Source organism: Centroberyx affinis, unplaced genomic scaffold, assembly GCF_046629955.1.
Source record: "Centroberyx affinis isolate AG114_WGS23_722 - 3 ecotype Tasmania unplaced genomic scaffold, CSIRO-AGI_Caff_v1 ptg001550l_1, whole genome shotgun sequence".
In the NCBI taxonomy this organism is placed as follows: Eukaryota; Metazoa; Chordata; class Actinopteri; order Beryciformes; family Berycidae; genus Centroberyx; species Centroberyx affinis.
The window spans coordinates 142,996-159,101 of record NW_027280005.1 but is presented as its reverse complement, the minus strand read 5'-3'; the positions used below and the strand labels follow the sequence as shown (position 1 = coordinate 159,101).

General features: G+C 40.2%; 2 protein-coding genes across 2 annotated transcripts; one reads left to right on the top strand and one right to left on the bottom strand.

Moving 5' to 3' along the window:
* The first annotated feature begins 849 nt into the window (after window positions 1-849).
* On the top strand, window positions 850-4,206 carry sco2 (synthesis of cytochrome C oxidase 2). The gene is made up of 2 exons (XM_071527628.1): window positions 850-888; window positions 2,087-4,206. Exon 2 carries the CDS (start codon window positions 2,107-2,109, stop codon window positions 3,001-3,003), a length of 897 nt encoding a protein of 298 aa, XP_071383729.1. The 5' UTR covers window positions 850-888; window positions 2,087-2,106; the 3' UTR covers window positions 3,004-4,206.
* A 704-nt stretch (window positions 4,207-4,910) lies between these two features.
* ncaph2 (non-SMC condensin II complex, subunit H2) lies at window positions 4,911-15,271 on the bottom strand. The gene is made up of 20 exons (XM_071527627.1): window positions 15,235-15,271; window positions 14,382-14,499; window positions 14,054-14,155; window positions 13,901-13,962; window positions 13,654-13,735; window positions 13,374-13,430; window positions 13,138-13,217; window positions 12,290-12,456; window positions 11,419-11,570; window positions 10,844-10,927; window positions 10,071-10,134; window positions 9,884-9,985; window positions 9,723-9,767; window positions 8,724-8,794; window positions 8,526-8,631; window positions 7,688-7,774; window positions 7,161-7,210; window positions 6,678-6,779; window positions 5,700-5,849; window positions 4,911-5,591 (listed from the first exon to the last, which is right to left on the bottom strand). Exons 2-20 carry the CDS (start codon window positions 14,487-14,489, stop codon window positions 5,439-5,441), a joined length of 1,824 nt encoding a protein of 607 aa, XP_071383728.1. The 5' UTR covers window positions 14,490-14,499; window positions 15,235-15,271; the 3' UTR covers window positions 4,911-5,438.
* Window positions 15,272-16,106: the final 835 nt, after the last annotated feature.

The following is a 16,106-nucleotide window of genomic DNA, read 5'->3' as shown; positions in this document are numbered from 1 at the left end:
GAGACTCATCAAGTGGGGGTCCGTAGCTCTAATGTGGACTAAATTAGGGGTCCTTGATAGGAAAAAGGTTGAGAATCACTGGTTTAGAGTATGGTTTACAGCATGTTCTATCCATTACATTTCTGCCACATGATAAGAGGCTGGCTTTAATAATAAAGCAAATATACACAATTTCAATAGATCAACTTGCAGCACAGCTTTCCTGCTTAAAGTAGTTCTGCCCATTCAGTCCAGTTACACACTGGCAAAAGACTAACATGAACTTTACTGTCTTTTTTTTTTATCTTCAAAAATGTTCATGATTAATGTAAGACTACAGTGGGTGCGTCACTGTTACTTACCAACACTCATCACATTCAGGTGAAAGTGGAGTCATTGGAAAGGCGCCGCCTAGTGGAAAGTCTGAGCCGTACAGCGCTAGTTCAGATAGACATGAATCTGCTTACATTAATCAAAGGTTGAAGTAATGAATTGTATTCTTGCGTATTTGTGCTTTTCTGTGTATTTTTTGTATGTTATCCATCCAAGAAACTGGACAGCCTGTCTTAATCTTGTTGAATGAATCATGGTGATTCGTGCTTTACTTAAGTAACTCAGTAAGTTTTACTCAGACTACATTTAGAATTAGCAACGTATTCCTTTTACTTAAGCAGTTGTATGCGGAAAATATCGCTAAACAATAGAATCTGTTTTTATCTCTCTAGCCTAACCAATATTTCAGCCATATCTCCAGTCTTCCTCCTTCCTTCCTGTTTTGTCGAATCAGCTAACATGAATGCACAGCAGCGTTAGGTAAAGGCAAGTCATGTGTTTCACAACCGGCTCCCTCACTTTACGTTACATGACATGAGGATCTAGTCAGAAAGGTCGACTGTGTGACAACTAAAGGTAAATTCACCACTTGTTTTCTTATTTGAAGCGTTTCCTCACACTGATATCGCTTTCTCATCTTAGGACAGTTAGCATGGTGTTTTGCTAATCAGCTAGCTTAGGTTGGCGCTGCTTATTAGCCTGTTCCTGGTTTGATGTTGAATATAGAATTGGTTTGTTTTCATTTCACCTCCAATTGGAACCATTAGTCCATATTCAGGCAGAGCTTTGTTGTGACTTGGCTTAACAACAATATTATACCATATTCACTTTGCATAGCTGCCATTTTTCTATACATATAGTATATCCATCCATAGTTTTGAAAAGGGAACAGCTAATAATGTGACTTGTCCAAATCTGCACATGCAGTATGTAATTTGCATCTGTAAGTGAATGTACTGATGGTATTTTTTTTGTTTTTGTTTACAATGCACACACATGTATGCTCTTCTGTATACTTTAATCTGAAACTGACAATTTCAAAACATGTAGAATGTATGAATGGGAGGTATGGGGAAAACGTATGGAAACACATTTTGCACATAATGTATATTCCTGGAAATTAATATCTGCTATCTTAAGATTTCCATATCCCCCTCGTTGTTACATACTGCATATATATATTACCATATACTATATACCAGTGGTTCTCAACGTGGGGTCCGGGGACCACCTGGGGTCCTCGAGGGCATTCCAGGGGGTCCCCAGCAAATTGATGAATTGTTAAACTTCATTATTTGGTCAGTTTAGAATGACTATTTTGATCATAGTTTCACTGTTATCTCTCTACCTACAATACAGATAGTCATGGAAATCTGGACAAAATCATATCTGACAATAAAGATATTCTCAGATTTGGGTCTGAGAGACAAAATCTCATCAAATGGGGGTCCATGGCTCTAATGTGGACTAAATTAGGGGTCCTTCCTTGATATGAAAAAGGTTGAGAACCACTGCTCTATACCACCCTAACAATGTTGCAATCCATACTTAACTAACATACTAATCACACTTCCATTTTGATTGTATCTTACTTGTATACACTGTTTACCTTTTTCCTTCTTTTGTGATTCTGACTGTATTCTGATTTTGCACATCGTTGTATGTCCCACAGAGATTCCTCATCTCTGTGGGACTAACCTGGTGAAATAAAGGTCAAATACAATTGAACCCAAAGAAAACACAACAGAACTCACCGTCTTCTCTTCCCCTACAGGAGAAGGTCTGGAGAGAAAGATGCTGGGACTCGGATGCTTTGCAGGCGATCTCCGTAGCGGAGGAAGACTTGTGAGATGCGTCTTGCAGCAGAGTTTCCCTGCCTCTGTTCAGACCCGCGTACAGAAGATGTGGCTCTCATCGCAGCCGCTAACCAGAGGAGGTCATCACACTCTCAAGAGGAGCTCGGGACTTCACGGGTCTTTATCACAGCACATATCTCCTCTTCGGACCCAGAGGTGCTTTCTCTCTCAAGGCCCCAACCGCTCCACAGAAACAGCCAAAATCAAGCTAAGGACCCGGCTGGTGGTGACCCTGCTGTTTGGCGGGGGCCTGCTGGGTGCGTGGTGGTACGTTTACTCGGAGAAGCAACACAAGCTGCAGAGGCAGCGCGTGGAGCAGCTGAAGCGGGTCGCCCTGGGCCAGGGGAACTTCAGCCTGCTGGACCACACGGGCCGGCGCAGGACCAAGACGGACTTCCTGGGAAGCTGGGTGCTGCTGTACTTCGGCTTCACCCACTGTCCCGACATCTGCCCCGACGAGCTGGACAAGCTGAGCGCGGTGGTGGCGGCTCTGGACCGGGACCCGGCCCTGCCGCCCGTGCAGCCGGTCTTCGTCACGGTGGACCCGGAGCGGGACGACGCGGCGGCGCTGGCCAAGTACGTCAAGGACTTCCACCCGCGGCTGATCGGGCTGACGGGCACCGCCGAGGAGGTGAAGCACGCGGGACGGGACTACAGGGTGTACGCCAGCCCGGGCCCCAAAGACGACGACGGGGACTACATAGTGGACCACACCATCCTCATCTACTTGATCAACCCGGACGGCCTGTTCTTGGACTATTACAACAGGATGAAGAACGAGGAACAGATCACCGAGAGCGTCAGGAACCACATGAAAGTCCATGTGAAGCTATGAGGGAGCGGGCCATGTTAGGAGACTAATATACTGTATTTCACTCCTGAGTTTGGATTCATCACTTCCTATATGGAGAAGATTTCCAAACCAAACTGACACCAGAATTTCATTTGGACAATAGAGTGACAATACAGCGTCTCAGTTAGTGGTTAATGGGACGTTCTTCTCTGTTGTAGCCTCACTTTTAGGGCTGCAACTAAGGATTATTTTCAATAGATTATTTCCTCGATTAATCGATTAGTTGTTTGGTCTATAAAATGTCAGAAAATGGTGAAAAATGTGGATCAGTGTTTCCCAAAGCCCGAGATGACGTCCTCAAATGTCTTGTTTTGTCCACAACCCAAAGATATTCAGTTTACTGTCATAGAGGAGTAAAGAAACCAGAAAATATTCACCTTTAAGAAGCTGGAATCTTGACTTATTTTTCTTCAAAAATTACTCAAACCGATTAATCGATTATCAAAATAGTTGGCGATTAATTTAATAGTTGACAACTAATCGATTAATCGTTGCAGCTCTACTCACTTTGTCATTTATGTTGATAAAACAGGTGGATTTTTGCATAAAAATCTTGCCAAGTGCAGCTTTAACTGTTGAAAATTTTGTTGATGCCTCACTCATTAATGTAATATATCGTTTATGAAGGATACATAAATTATTTGTCTGTCATTGATAGTGACCTGGACTTGTACTGTTGCCTTATACCAACAACGCAAGTGAAAATCTACTGGTGTTATTTGGTAATGGGTAGTCAAAGAAGTCAACCTGTAATGGAGCTGCTCAGTGTCCAACAGTAGAAGACTGGTTGTACTGGGCTGCTCCCAGTGTGAATGTGTGCAACTGTGTGAATGTAAAGCAGGGACATGTGGATTCCACTGGATAAATAAAGGTTAGAAATACAGTATGGGAAGCAATTACTTGTACATGCCAGACACCTTTGAATTATTTCATTTCCCGCCCTGATTTAGGTTTGAATGGCGACAGCACCGCTACTCTACTGTCCCACTGTCTGAACAAAGAGGTGTATTCCAGACAAGGAATCTGATCCATTTTTTTGGGGGGAGAAGTCAGGGAATATCAGGGAATTTTACAAATGGGTGACTTCAAAGGAATATAGCAGAATGTGTTTTCCCAACTTGTTTTACACATGCATTGCATTAGCTGGTTTTCAGCCCAACTGGAGCGGCAAACAGACTGAAAAACATTAACCAACCATAAAGGACATTTTTAGGTCATGGAAGTTCTCTGACTCACTTTTGTTAAGTGATGGAAGATTACATTAGGACCATTATTAGATGTTGATTTACAGTCATTATTTGTTGTTTCAGGGAATATCACTATTCATTCAAGTACATGTTAGCAATTTCCAGAGGTAAAAAAAAGCACGGTTTGACTTTGCTTACAGTCCTTTTACAGCACCAATTTGGCTCCAATATGATAGAAATAAAGAGAATTCAGGAGCTGAGGGAATCGTCTGGTTTACCTAAATTTAAAGAAATGAAAACTGAAAATCTTAGACTGACAAGGAAAACATAAAACCTAGAAAACTGCTTTTGATAGCCACAACTTGTGAGCTCAGTTTTTCAAAATTCTGGAAGGCTAGCAGCCTTTTATCAAACCATCAATCATTTTAACTGATTTTTTTTAAATGTTTTTATTACAAATATTACCAATATTTTAGAAATCCTCAGTGAAAACTGCTGCATCATTTCCATGTCATGATTTTTTTCAGAGACAGAAGCCATATATTTACACAAAGTTTTCTTTAAAATTCTCTCAAACCATTTCAGCAAATAATGAGAGCATTTATATAGACAATAAGAATGCATATATGAATATCATTATTGAATCGCTGGCTGTATCAGAAGCAATATACAGTATGTATTAAGAACAGAAAAAGAGGGCACATGAATTGAGGCGCAGACAGTAAAACAGAATCTTAGAGTAATATTTCAATTAGCGCACAATTTGCTTTTACTTTGAAAACCAAGTGTAAAGATCATACTTAAGTTAACAAGAATGTGAACCCTCATAATATATTATTCTATATCCAGCATGTTGAAATGAAGAAGTGACTTTGTAATAAAAACAAAGTCTGGAAAAAGAGTCAACAAATCCTGAGGGCAGCTGATGTTCTCTTGATGTGTTTCTATGCATGAATTCATATGAAGGTTATTTGTGCTATAAGAGTATAATTTCAGATTATCTTTGCCTCACTGACTTGTAGTTCAACTACAAGACATCCACACAAAAACAGACAGGGGGAAGGAAAGAAAAGCTCAAACAATGTTGCATCTTGGGAGACTGAAGCGACTCCGTTTCTCTTTTGTCATCTCAAAACACACAAAAAAAAAATAATATAATAACCACGAGTTCCGCTTTTTTTTTAATGAGGTGTGTGTGTGTGCTGTCTGGTCCTACTGCACAGCCCGGGGTCAGGTAGAGGTTACGGCTGCGGAGGCCTGGAGGGTTTTGAAGCGCTCCGTGGCCCTGTGTGTGCTGAGGAGCGTCAGCCCCATGGTGTCCAGGCTCTCCTCCAGATCCTCCAGCCCCTCCGCGCTGTCGATCTCCACTGTGTAGTCGTTGGCCTGGGGGGGGGGGGGGGGGGAAGAGTCGTAAAACATCGGTCATAAAATCGATTTTGTTAAGATTTGGTGTAAGGTGTCTGGAATGGGATAAGTAATCGTAGTGTTTACCAGTTGCAGTGACGCCAGCATGTACTTGCAGGCTTCGAAGTTGTCCAAGCCGTGGACGATGGAGGCGAAGGATTTCCTGCTGCCCACGCCGTTTAAAGCCCCGACAATCCTGTCCCCGTAGTCGTGGATGTCGAAAGCTGGACGCTCCTCCTAGAGACCGAGACAGTAGGTGACAGAGGAACAGATTGTCAGGGTGTCCCATTTGGCTATATTTGGGCAGCTGTAGTGTGTTGGTCATGTTAAATAAAAAGTACATTAATGTAACTGCTTTGGGGTCAATTCTAAATGTAAACGTTCATATTTTTAATAATGCACCAGGTTAGAGGGTTCCTTGTACAATTTACAGCATTAGTTCTCTGAGAATCTCTTTCATACCCAAGCAAAAATGGTATTGTAACTGAAATATCCCTAACCGAATCGATATTGAATCGAATTGAATCAAATCGGAAATCAAATCGAAACCTTGTGAATCGGAATCAAATCGATTCGGGAAATGAGTGGCGATAACCAGCCCTATTTATAATCGCATGCAATCAACAATTTGAACAAATGTTAAGTAGAAAAAGAACTAAAAAGGAGAGATGCGAGGTGAAGCAATAGTACGTTTAAGCATCAAGTAAAACAAAAAAGGGAAAAAGGAAAAGTGACAGGAAAATAATAGAAAAGAGAGAGAGCTGCAGTAACAGTGGCCCCCTAGTTTGCCACCATCTTGCATCATATTGCGTTATATTTGCTGCACAACACTAGCAATAATAATATAGGAGTATAATAGAGAATTTGCAAAGATACTGAGCGCGCTACATGAAATGTCAATGAAAATGCAACCAAAATATAGCCTCCTGAGTCCTGAGATACAGATGGAACTGAAAAGCTACAGCAAGTGCATCATTATTTGAATAGACAGGGGCACTGCAGGTACAGAGCACTGAATGGCATTGCGTGTGGTAAAAGTCTCAGATTTAAGACTCAGCGTTGTACCTGCATTGCCAGCTCAGGACGGATCTTCTCCTCCCAGTCCTTGACTCTTCGTGACAGCGCCGTTTCCTGGGCGTAACCCCGCGAGTTCACCAGGAACTGCTCCTGCAAAGAGGTTCAACAAGAGGCCGTTGTCATCTGCACCGTTGGGGACTTTGAAAGGCTTGTTTCATAAGCTACCAGTTACTGCACATTGGAAAGAAACGGCAAAGTTACGGAAAAGCTTCCCTCAAGACAAATATAGTTTGGTTTAACTGAAGTTACTTAGAAACTAGTTCAGACTACTTTGCAGACGTAGATATGATCATTTTTACAATGTCATGCAACACAAAATGTTATTTTATTTGTAATAAGTGACTAATAAAGTGAATGTTGACTGCTTCCAAACCAAATAATCTTATCTAGTTTGTTAACACTTCATTCACAAATTCATTAGGTACAATGTGACAGAAGACAGATGATTTCTAGAACACACTGAATGCGTACCACACTTTTCTTCACAAGGTCTTCATAACTCAGTTCATCCGCCTGGGCTTCTGGAATCATAAAAACACAAAAATACAGTTAATCACTACAACCAAACACACTTCATTAGAAATCTGATGACATAAGATGATGTGATAATAATTTACCACTTGCCCAGAATGTGTTGTTTCCCTATTTCTGCTTAAACTTTGCTTGACAGAACAGATGGATTCATACAGCAGCTAATGTTCTTAGTGATTTCAGACTGTCTTAGTCTGACATCGCATTTCCCAACATGAATTACTACTTCATTACATTTCTTATTGGCTTTTTGCAAGTGAAGTTACATTTGGGGTGACATCAGTGGATGTTGGCAGACTGGTCTGTCTGCTTTATTGACAATGTGTATGATATGAACATGATGTTTTGTTTTGTTTTTTATTGCCACTGTTGTGTTGTTTTGTAGCTTTTCCAGTAAAAGCAGTGCTTCCCGTTTACACCTGATTACACGAGAACTGTTAAGTCTGAGTATCACAGCTTATTTTTACCTGGTGATATAAAGTCTTGTCCACCTCCAAACTCTGCTGGAATGTCGTCAGGAAAGGGCTCGTGTTCATTGTCCGAGTTGTCTTCACCTTTATCAAAAGGTGCAAATAAACATTAATCATCTTAAACTCAGGGTTCCTATACATTTTCAATTTAAAAAATTCCATACTTTTTCCAGACCTTGATTTGTTTTGAAGATTTTGTCTTGTGTTCAATATGATTTACGCAGATAGACGTCTTGCCCCTGCTAACTAGGTCATATCACTGTATAGATGAAGTTCTTCACAGCGACAAATATCAGAATATGTGAGATGATTGGCAGGGTTCCTACACGGTTTCCATTTTAAAATTCCATATTTTTCCCAGACCCTATGTTCTTGACTGGATTTGATTTTGGTGGGTATTTGATATAATGCATGCTGACAGCAGCTGGGTAATAAGAGCGTCCCTCTATCTGAACATTATTCTGCACATCAACAAAAACTGTGGACTCAAAGTGGCTCTACAACAACATCAACAACATCAAAGCTAGACCTGAACCACAGCATTTTCCATACTTTTCCAGACATTTTTTTCAAATTCCCAAACTATTCAAGACCTGGAAATGATCAAATTCATTTTTAATACTTCCAGACCTGCGTAGGAACCCTGTAAACTGGACATCTAACTGTACTGACATTTACATTAAAAGCAGTAGCAGTAACTCAACTTCAGACACACTTCCTATGTCCTGTGCCCTCCTTTAGACCATTACTCTTGTACAGCACTAGGGCAGAGGGTGCAGGAATACTAAGGAGTATGTTAACAGTATGGGGGGGGGGGGGGGGGGGGTTGGGTTACCTTGCAGGTCGGGGTGGCGGAGCTGTTCTAGCAGCTCCTCCCCCCTCTGCTCCGCCTCTGGCTGCAGGAATGTCCTCTTCAGCTCCTCATCAGAAATAACCAGACCCTGAGACAGAACAGGCCGGATCATTAACTGCCTCGCACAGCAGCATATATACTGTACTGTATTTGACGATGTGTACATGCGCACTCCCCTACCGCTTTTCTGAAGATCCTCTTTCGGGTCTTCAGCTTCTCTTTCATTGTACTCAAATAAATGTAGTTCAGGTCTGCGAAAGAAATGGTCAAAATGAATTGGATAGTCTCAGGTGTACTTTCATGTATATAAAGCATAATGAGGTAAAAATGAAGTATGATTTAAGTTAACTTGTTCAGAGCCACATACTGTACAAACTGGTTTCGTTCGATTTTCAAAATTGTTTGACCTTTGACCTTTCTCACGTTAAATTACTTAACACATTTGTAGATTTTATATAATTGTTTTGATTTTTCCCACTTTCAAACTTGTGCCGTTTCTTATTTTTCTTATTCACATTTCATTTAATGCATTGATTTTTTCTTTTAACCCATTTTCTCTTGAATGGGTTTCCTATTTTTATCTCCTCCTTACGTGTTTTATTGTTTTCAAGCCCTTTGTAAACTCTGCTTATACGTAGGTCAAGCTTATTATCGTTAACGAAAACTAACGAAATAACGAAAACTACTTGTGAAAAAACATTTTCGTTACCTGAAATAAAAATAAAAACGAGTCTTTACAACGATAACGATAAAACGATAACTAACTGAAACTGTATTGTGTGTTTACAAAACTAAAATAAACTAAAATTATAGAGAAAATGTCTTTCTTTTTCGTCTTTGTCAATTTATTTCATACATAAGCCTAGTATTTTGAATTTTTGAATCTCACCCGACAAATACCCCATATTACAAAAAAAAGACTAAAACTAACACTGAAACTAATAAAAACTAAGCTGAAACTAAGCATTTTCAAAAAATAAAAACTAAACTAAACGAGCAAACCCGCTTTAAAAACGAATTAAAACTAAACTGAAATTGAAAATAAAAAGTCAAAATGAAATAAAAATAAAAACTAATGAAAAATGCAAAACTATAATAACCTTGTTATAGGTAAGTACTACACAAATAAAGTTTTTTATTATTATTATTAAAGGAAAGCATGCGGGACAGAGTCGTTACCTGTAAACATGGGCCCATTTTTTAACTTGTGCTCAGGGGGATCGACTGCAACAAAAAGGAAACAATTTTGTGAAGTCCGGACCAAAACATCATACTATATATAAATCAGTCTACCGTACAGAGTCTAATAAGAAACGTAAAACACAAACGCAGTCCCTTACATATTCCCGTGAACCAACTCCTAAAGTCTTGAAGCGAAGAAGGACGTTTCCTTTTCCTCTTTCCGCCGTCATCCAGACCTTCAGGAACCTTGTAGCATTTCCCTAGGGAGCCAAGAGGCAACAGGAGTCTGTAAACATGCTGTATGCTTTTATAGAGAATGCGTACCTGTGAGTAGTGCTTCCTTACCCGTTTTAAGAGGCTTGTCCTCCCCAAATACTGCATAAGGGTCATGTAACCTCCACACGTTCGCCTGAAACAAACCGCAGAAGTGGTTTCAAAATGGTTGCTTCATTAATTGTATTTCTTGATACAGAGCAGATTAGAAACCAGTGTCCAAAATTTCGTTTTTTTTCCTCACTTTTCATCTACAGAATCAGGCATTGTGTGTTAATTTCAAACTTGCTCACTCGCTTATTACAATGGATCAAGTTTGTAATTCATCACGAAGTGCTAGAGCAGTGGTTCTCAACGTGGGGTCCGGGGACCACCAGGGGTCCTTGAGGGGGTTCCAGGGGGTCCCCAGCAAATTGATGAATTGTTAAACTTGTTAAACCATTATTTCATTTACAAGAAGTTAACACAATTAGATAATATAGGAGAATGACTGTTTTGATCATAGTTTCTCTTATCTTTCTCCCTACAACACAGAGAGTCATGGAATTCTGGACAAAATCATATCTAGCAATAAAAATATTCTCAGATTTGGGTCCGAGAGACAAAATCTCATCAAATGGGGGTCCGACCCGTGGCTCTAATGTGGACTAAATTAGGGTTCCTTGATATGAAAAAGGTTGAGAATCACTGTGCTAGAGAACTCAATACAACCAATGTTACAGTCTCAAAAAGCTACCATCCGGTGTGGTGGATGACCCTTATTGATCCACCAAAGACAAAATTTTACGGGCATTTGGTGCTTGGCGGGTGGTAATTATCACACCCTATTAGAAACATTAGCTTACAGCGTGTGTTTTCTCCTCCTCCCTCCTCAGTTTGTCGGCGTCCACGTCCCGTCTCTCTCGGAGCATCCTGCCTTCACTGGGGGCCTAGGAAAGAAAACAGGAGAAACAGAATGTATTCCAGGGCATCTGGAGCTTTCAGAAAGCCAAATATAAACTTTTTAAAGGTCTTTTAAATGCCACCTGGGATTTAATTTAAGACCAATTTAGAAACAAACTTGGCAAAACAAGCCTATTTCTGATTGAGCATAGCTAATGAAGGTTTTGAAATGGGCAGAACAAGAAAACAACAGGAAATGATTTGTCAAGAGACACGAAGTCCAGCTGTGTTTAGTACAGCAGATTGGATACATATTGTACTACTAACCCTGTTCTTGATTAATCTAAGAGTGAACACGCCTGTCATTACATCACACCATCAACATGACTGTGGATGTATACTTATTCTATGTGTGCACTGGACAAATGGACTGTCCTGTCTGTGCTAATGAGCAATTCATATGGTTTGGGCACTTACGTTTTTATTATATGTATGATTTTTGCTATTTGTTCATTTGGTGTGAGGTGAATATACCTACCTGGTGTCTATCAATGTGCTCGTCTGGTCCCTGGTCCATTTCCACATCATTGTCCTCTATAGGCAGGAAGTTGTCCTCTCCACCATTGTCTCCACCCTCATCGACGTTGGCCACACATTCTCCAGCATCCACTGCTTCTTGAGCCACTGCATCTGGACAGAAACAAAGAAGCTCAATCAGTCTGTCTGTCTGTGTCAATATAAACTGAATGGAGAGACAGTCTGAAACGTTGCCCCCATAATCAAATGGAAGTATAATAGTCAGCTAATGTTGCAATGCTAAATGAAACATCAATAACAAGTCGTCAACACCCCTTACTTTGGATAGACGCCTACTATCACTCAACACAATGTATGCTAAACTGTTAGCATGGAGCCAACTATCTACCAGGGACATATGGATGACTCTGGCATCTATGTTCTCATCACTTAAAACAGTGGTTCTCAACGTGGGGTCCGGGGACCACCAGGGGTCCTTGAGGGCATTCCAGGGGATCCCCAGCAAATTGATGAATTGTTAAACTTCATTATTTTGTCATTTTAGAATGACTGTTTTGATCATAGTTTCTCTGTTATCTCTCGACCTACAATACAGATAGTCATGGAATTCTGGACAAAATCATATCTGACAATAAAAATATTCTCAGATGTGGGTCCGCGAGAAGAAATCTCATCAAATGGGGGTCTGTGGCTCTAATGTGGACTAAATTAGGGGTCCTTGATATGAAAAAGGTTGAGAACTACTGACTTAAAGGCTAAATTGACCAGCGGGACAATCTCCCAAAAACCTGGTGTATTCCTTTGACATAAACTATGGTTAAGGATTTGCAGAAGCTACATTATATCACTTAACTAGAGTTTGGTGGACCTACCTTGCTGCTGAGGGAGGGACATGTCAGCTGGGCCATTTGTGTGCTCATTGTTCTCAAGTAAGTCGGAGCAAGCTGAACCCAGGATGAGGAGGATCAGATCCTGATCGCCTGGGATGAAGGTGTTTATCCGGAAGTCTTTCAGGCTGCCCAGTATCTCACCTTTCACGCTGTAGCAGACGAAAAAAAAAAAAAAAACTCTCGTAAGCATCTGCAAGTATCTGCAAGTTTCAGAAACTTTAAGACCTATTAATGCTACCAGGAATTTAATTTACAACCAAATTAAAAAAACAATAAAATAAAATAGGCACTTGAGCTGCCTAATGTCGCGCCATAATCACCATGAGATATTAAACATAACCAGTTACGCTAATTAGGTCATTAAGTGAATTAATGCATTCATTAGTATACACTTCTATGTCAACATACTTGGTATATGAACTCTGTATATTAAAGCATCAACAAGTTATAGTAGTTTAAAATATATATACTGTATGTACTGTACTGTGCAAAAGTCTTAGGCACCCAAGAGCTTTTATATAAATTGTGTCTTTTCATTTAATTATTTTTGAAAGCATCTTCGCTTTACTTTTTTTTTTTTTACATGTGCCTAAGACTTTTGCACAGTACTGTATGTGTATATTTTTCATCATTAATATGCAAGTTTATGCAGCAAGGTGCTACTGAGTTACTGTGTTCACAAGAATGCATCTACAGACAGACTAATAATAATGTCCCGCCACCATGATACATAAAGATTAAGACCTCTAATTACTGTATTTAAGACATTTTAATGCATTTTGAGGGTTGTTTTTTTTACATGCTGAGCCATGGCATGACATGACACTCACCTGATGAGAGGGAGTTTCTGCTTCTCGTGGGTCTCGGGAAGAATGAGAGACTCGGGAGGGAGAGGCGCCACGTGCACAGACTGAACAACACACAGTGGACATGCATACAAATAACAGATAAACACAATTAATCTATACTAATTATATGGTCACAACAAGCTATTCCAGTCTCTCTTTATTTGACTTTAATATATGTAAAATCCCATTGAATTTGTGTTTCTGGGGGATATACTGACCGTGTTGGAATCAGCCTCTTGTGATTTCTCTAAAACACCAGAGTCCAAAGGTATGAACTGAAAGGAAACAAACAGAAGACTATTTTACTCACAAATTCCACTCTTATGCTGTTATACATCATGGATCTGTGATGTTCAGTGCATTCCAGGAGATATAACTCCATCGTAGCTGCACTGGAAATATGCCAACGTGACGCTATGTTGTCTACATTAGGCCAGTTATCCACAGGAATAAGAAAAATACACCACCAAATAACAAAATGTAGCTTCTATTCCTTACCACAGCACCATCATCTGCATCATGGTGGGTTGTCGCCCCCTCGTCATCGTTCTCCTGAGATCCCGCTGCCTGTTTATCACGTCTGTCAATAGAACAGCATTAGAAAAACAGCACAGAAATGGCCTAATATTTCTGCACTAATCCTGACAAATGTGTCCCCGGTGCAAAAACTACGTTGGAATTCAATGGGACAGAACGTTTAAAATACCTTGTCAATCTGTGTACACACACAAATATAAGAGCTTACTTCTTGTTTCTGTCGTTGATGTAGTCCAGAGTTTGGTATACCAGATTGTACAAGAGTTCCACCTGAGAGTGTAACAGTGACATTTAACACAAGTCTTACAAGGATTAGATAAAAGAACGTGTGTTTTGCATGGATTGATTTCTTGCTGTATACCTTCTTGCTGTAGATGCACGTTGACCCCTGGATAAGAAGTGCTGCTTCTGCAAAGTTCAGCTTGATCTTCCCTCCATCAAATGTGACGCACATCTCATCCAACTATGAAGACAGGGCAGGAAGACAGGACTGGTTTCTAACGGCAGGGAAACTAAGGACCAAATCCTAAGCCTAACACACTGTAATATCTATCTAAATCATTCCCAGATGCAGTGTTCTCCTCAAACAGTGGCACGATCATCAAACCGCTTTCTCTGTATAACTATGATAGCTGAAGTCTGATGTGCATGTATCATTGTGAACTTTAGAGAAACATGGAACTCATTACCTCCTCCAGATAGTCGTTCAGCTCAGAAGCCACATCGATGTCCCAGTTTTTGGTGAGCTCGCGGATAGGCTGCAACAAATGGGCGAAGCGGTTCTCTCTAGACTCCATGGCTTCCTCACTATGAATTAGAATACATTAGGATTCACTAAGTACCCGAGTTAACATAAGAAGCCCTCAAAGACAATGTTAATGTCAATGCTTCGGTACTCAGCTAGCAGTTGTCAACAAGCTTTTGTGTTATTAGCCGTCATAGCGTTTGTAGCTAACGTTAACGTCAGGTTAACTTGTACGCCAAACCCCATTCAGAAATCTGGCAACATAGTGTGGTCTTGCTTATCAGCACACGTACATAACGTTAGCTTAAGACGTTTTACGAAAAGTTATGGTGTTTTGGTAGCTAAATTCGACACACAACGGATCTATCAAGGAGCACTTAACTTATTTCTGTAAATGACAACTTTTAGAATTGGTTCACGTTGTAGGAATATCAGGTGAACCAATTCTAAAAGTTGAAATTATATGTTAGTAAGAGCTACTTGGTGTATTGAATGTACGCCGAATTGAAGCATGGACCCTATAGATTCATAAAAAGTCTTAAGTTGTCTTCTGTCAGGTGCGTACGACTGCCGATAAGCCCTTAAACATCACATTCATAGATATTTAAACGGGATAAGGCTACGTGAAGCCGTTAGCTCTGTCAGCTGTCAGTAAACGTAGTTAATGTGGGTAATTATGTCTAACTGAGTCTTAAAGTTGCATTGCTGGAAAAGCCGCAAAAACACACTCACCGAGACGGTTGAACAAAACATCAATAACAGTTTGCCAGTGTTGATGTGTTGCTAATTTTACTTACTGTGATTTGACGCCAAGGAGGTTGACGCTTGTAGCAGTTAGCAACACAGTCGAATAACCCGCGCTTACTTTCTTCTTCGCTGTTTAGTTTTGCGTTGCTTGGAAGCGCTACTGCCGCCTATCGGCCACGAGATACACTTGTTCAGTCTCTTGGCCGCCAGATGGCGTGCGTGCACCTTGTATCATTAGTACCAGATGTTCTCTGTTCTTTTCAATGTTATTAATGTTGCTTTAGAGGTTTTGGGGCATTTTCTTTCCATTAAACTATTAAACATTCTTCAAAATCTGTGGGAAATTAGACACAGTCTATTATAAGCTATTTAAGAAATTACCATAGGTCATGTATTGGCAGTTTTTAACTCTTTTGTTAACATTCTGTGGAAAAACAAAAACAAAACTTAACTCGGCAATTATAATCATAATCCCTCCAATACAAATTGCTGGCCTCCGCCGTTGGAAGCATAACTTGGGAGGTGGCAGCTAAACACAAGTTCTCAATATATTTGATTTAAAAAAAAAAATGTGTGTTTAAAATTAGGGATTTACGAGACTATTATATGACTTGTATGCCTATTTGTTAACACTGTATTTTAATTATTTTAAATGTATGTGCATTGTCATAAATGCAAGCATACACTAACAATTTAAACTGGCTTAAATAAAAACTAAAGCGCTCGTGTGTGCAAGAGGGTTTTGGGGGGAGAGATGCTGCCTTCATGTGCTCATCGTAATATCGTAATTCCGGCCTCTCAGTAGCTATACCACGGAAATAAAATAGGTCTTGTAACGAAAGCAGCTTTTTGTCGGCTGCTGTTTTAGGTTATGGCCAAGTCGCGCCGATCAAATTTGTGCTGTAGCAGAATGAATAGGAGA

Excerpts from the sequence above, each read along its gene's own strand:
- ncaph2 (XM_071527627.1), bottom strand. The coding sequence starts at position 14,489 with ATGGAGTCTAGAGAGAACCGCTTCGCCCATTTGTTGCAGCCTATCCGC. Across the intron at positions 13,218-13,373 it reads AAGAGGCTGATTCCAACACG|TCTGTGCACGTGGCGCCTCT; the intron begins GTCAGTATATCC and ends TGTGTTGTTCAG. Across the intron at positions 10,135-10,843 it reads AGGAGGAGAAAACACACGCT|GCGAACGTGTGGAGGTTACA; the intron begins GTAAGCTAATGT and ends GGTTTGTTTCAG.
- sco2 (XM_071527628.1), top strand. The coding sequence starts at position 2,107 with ATGCTGGGACTCGGATGCTTTGCAGGCGATCTCCGTAGCGGAGGAAGA.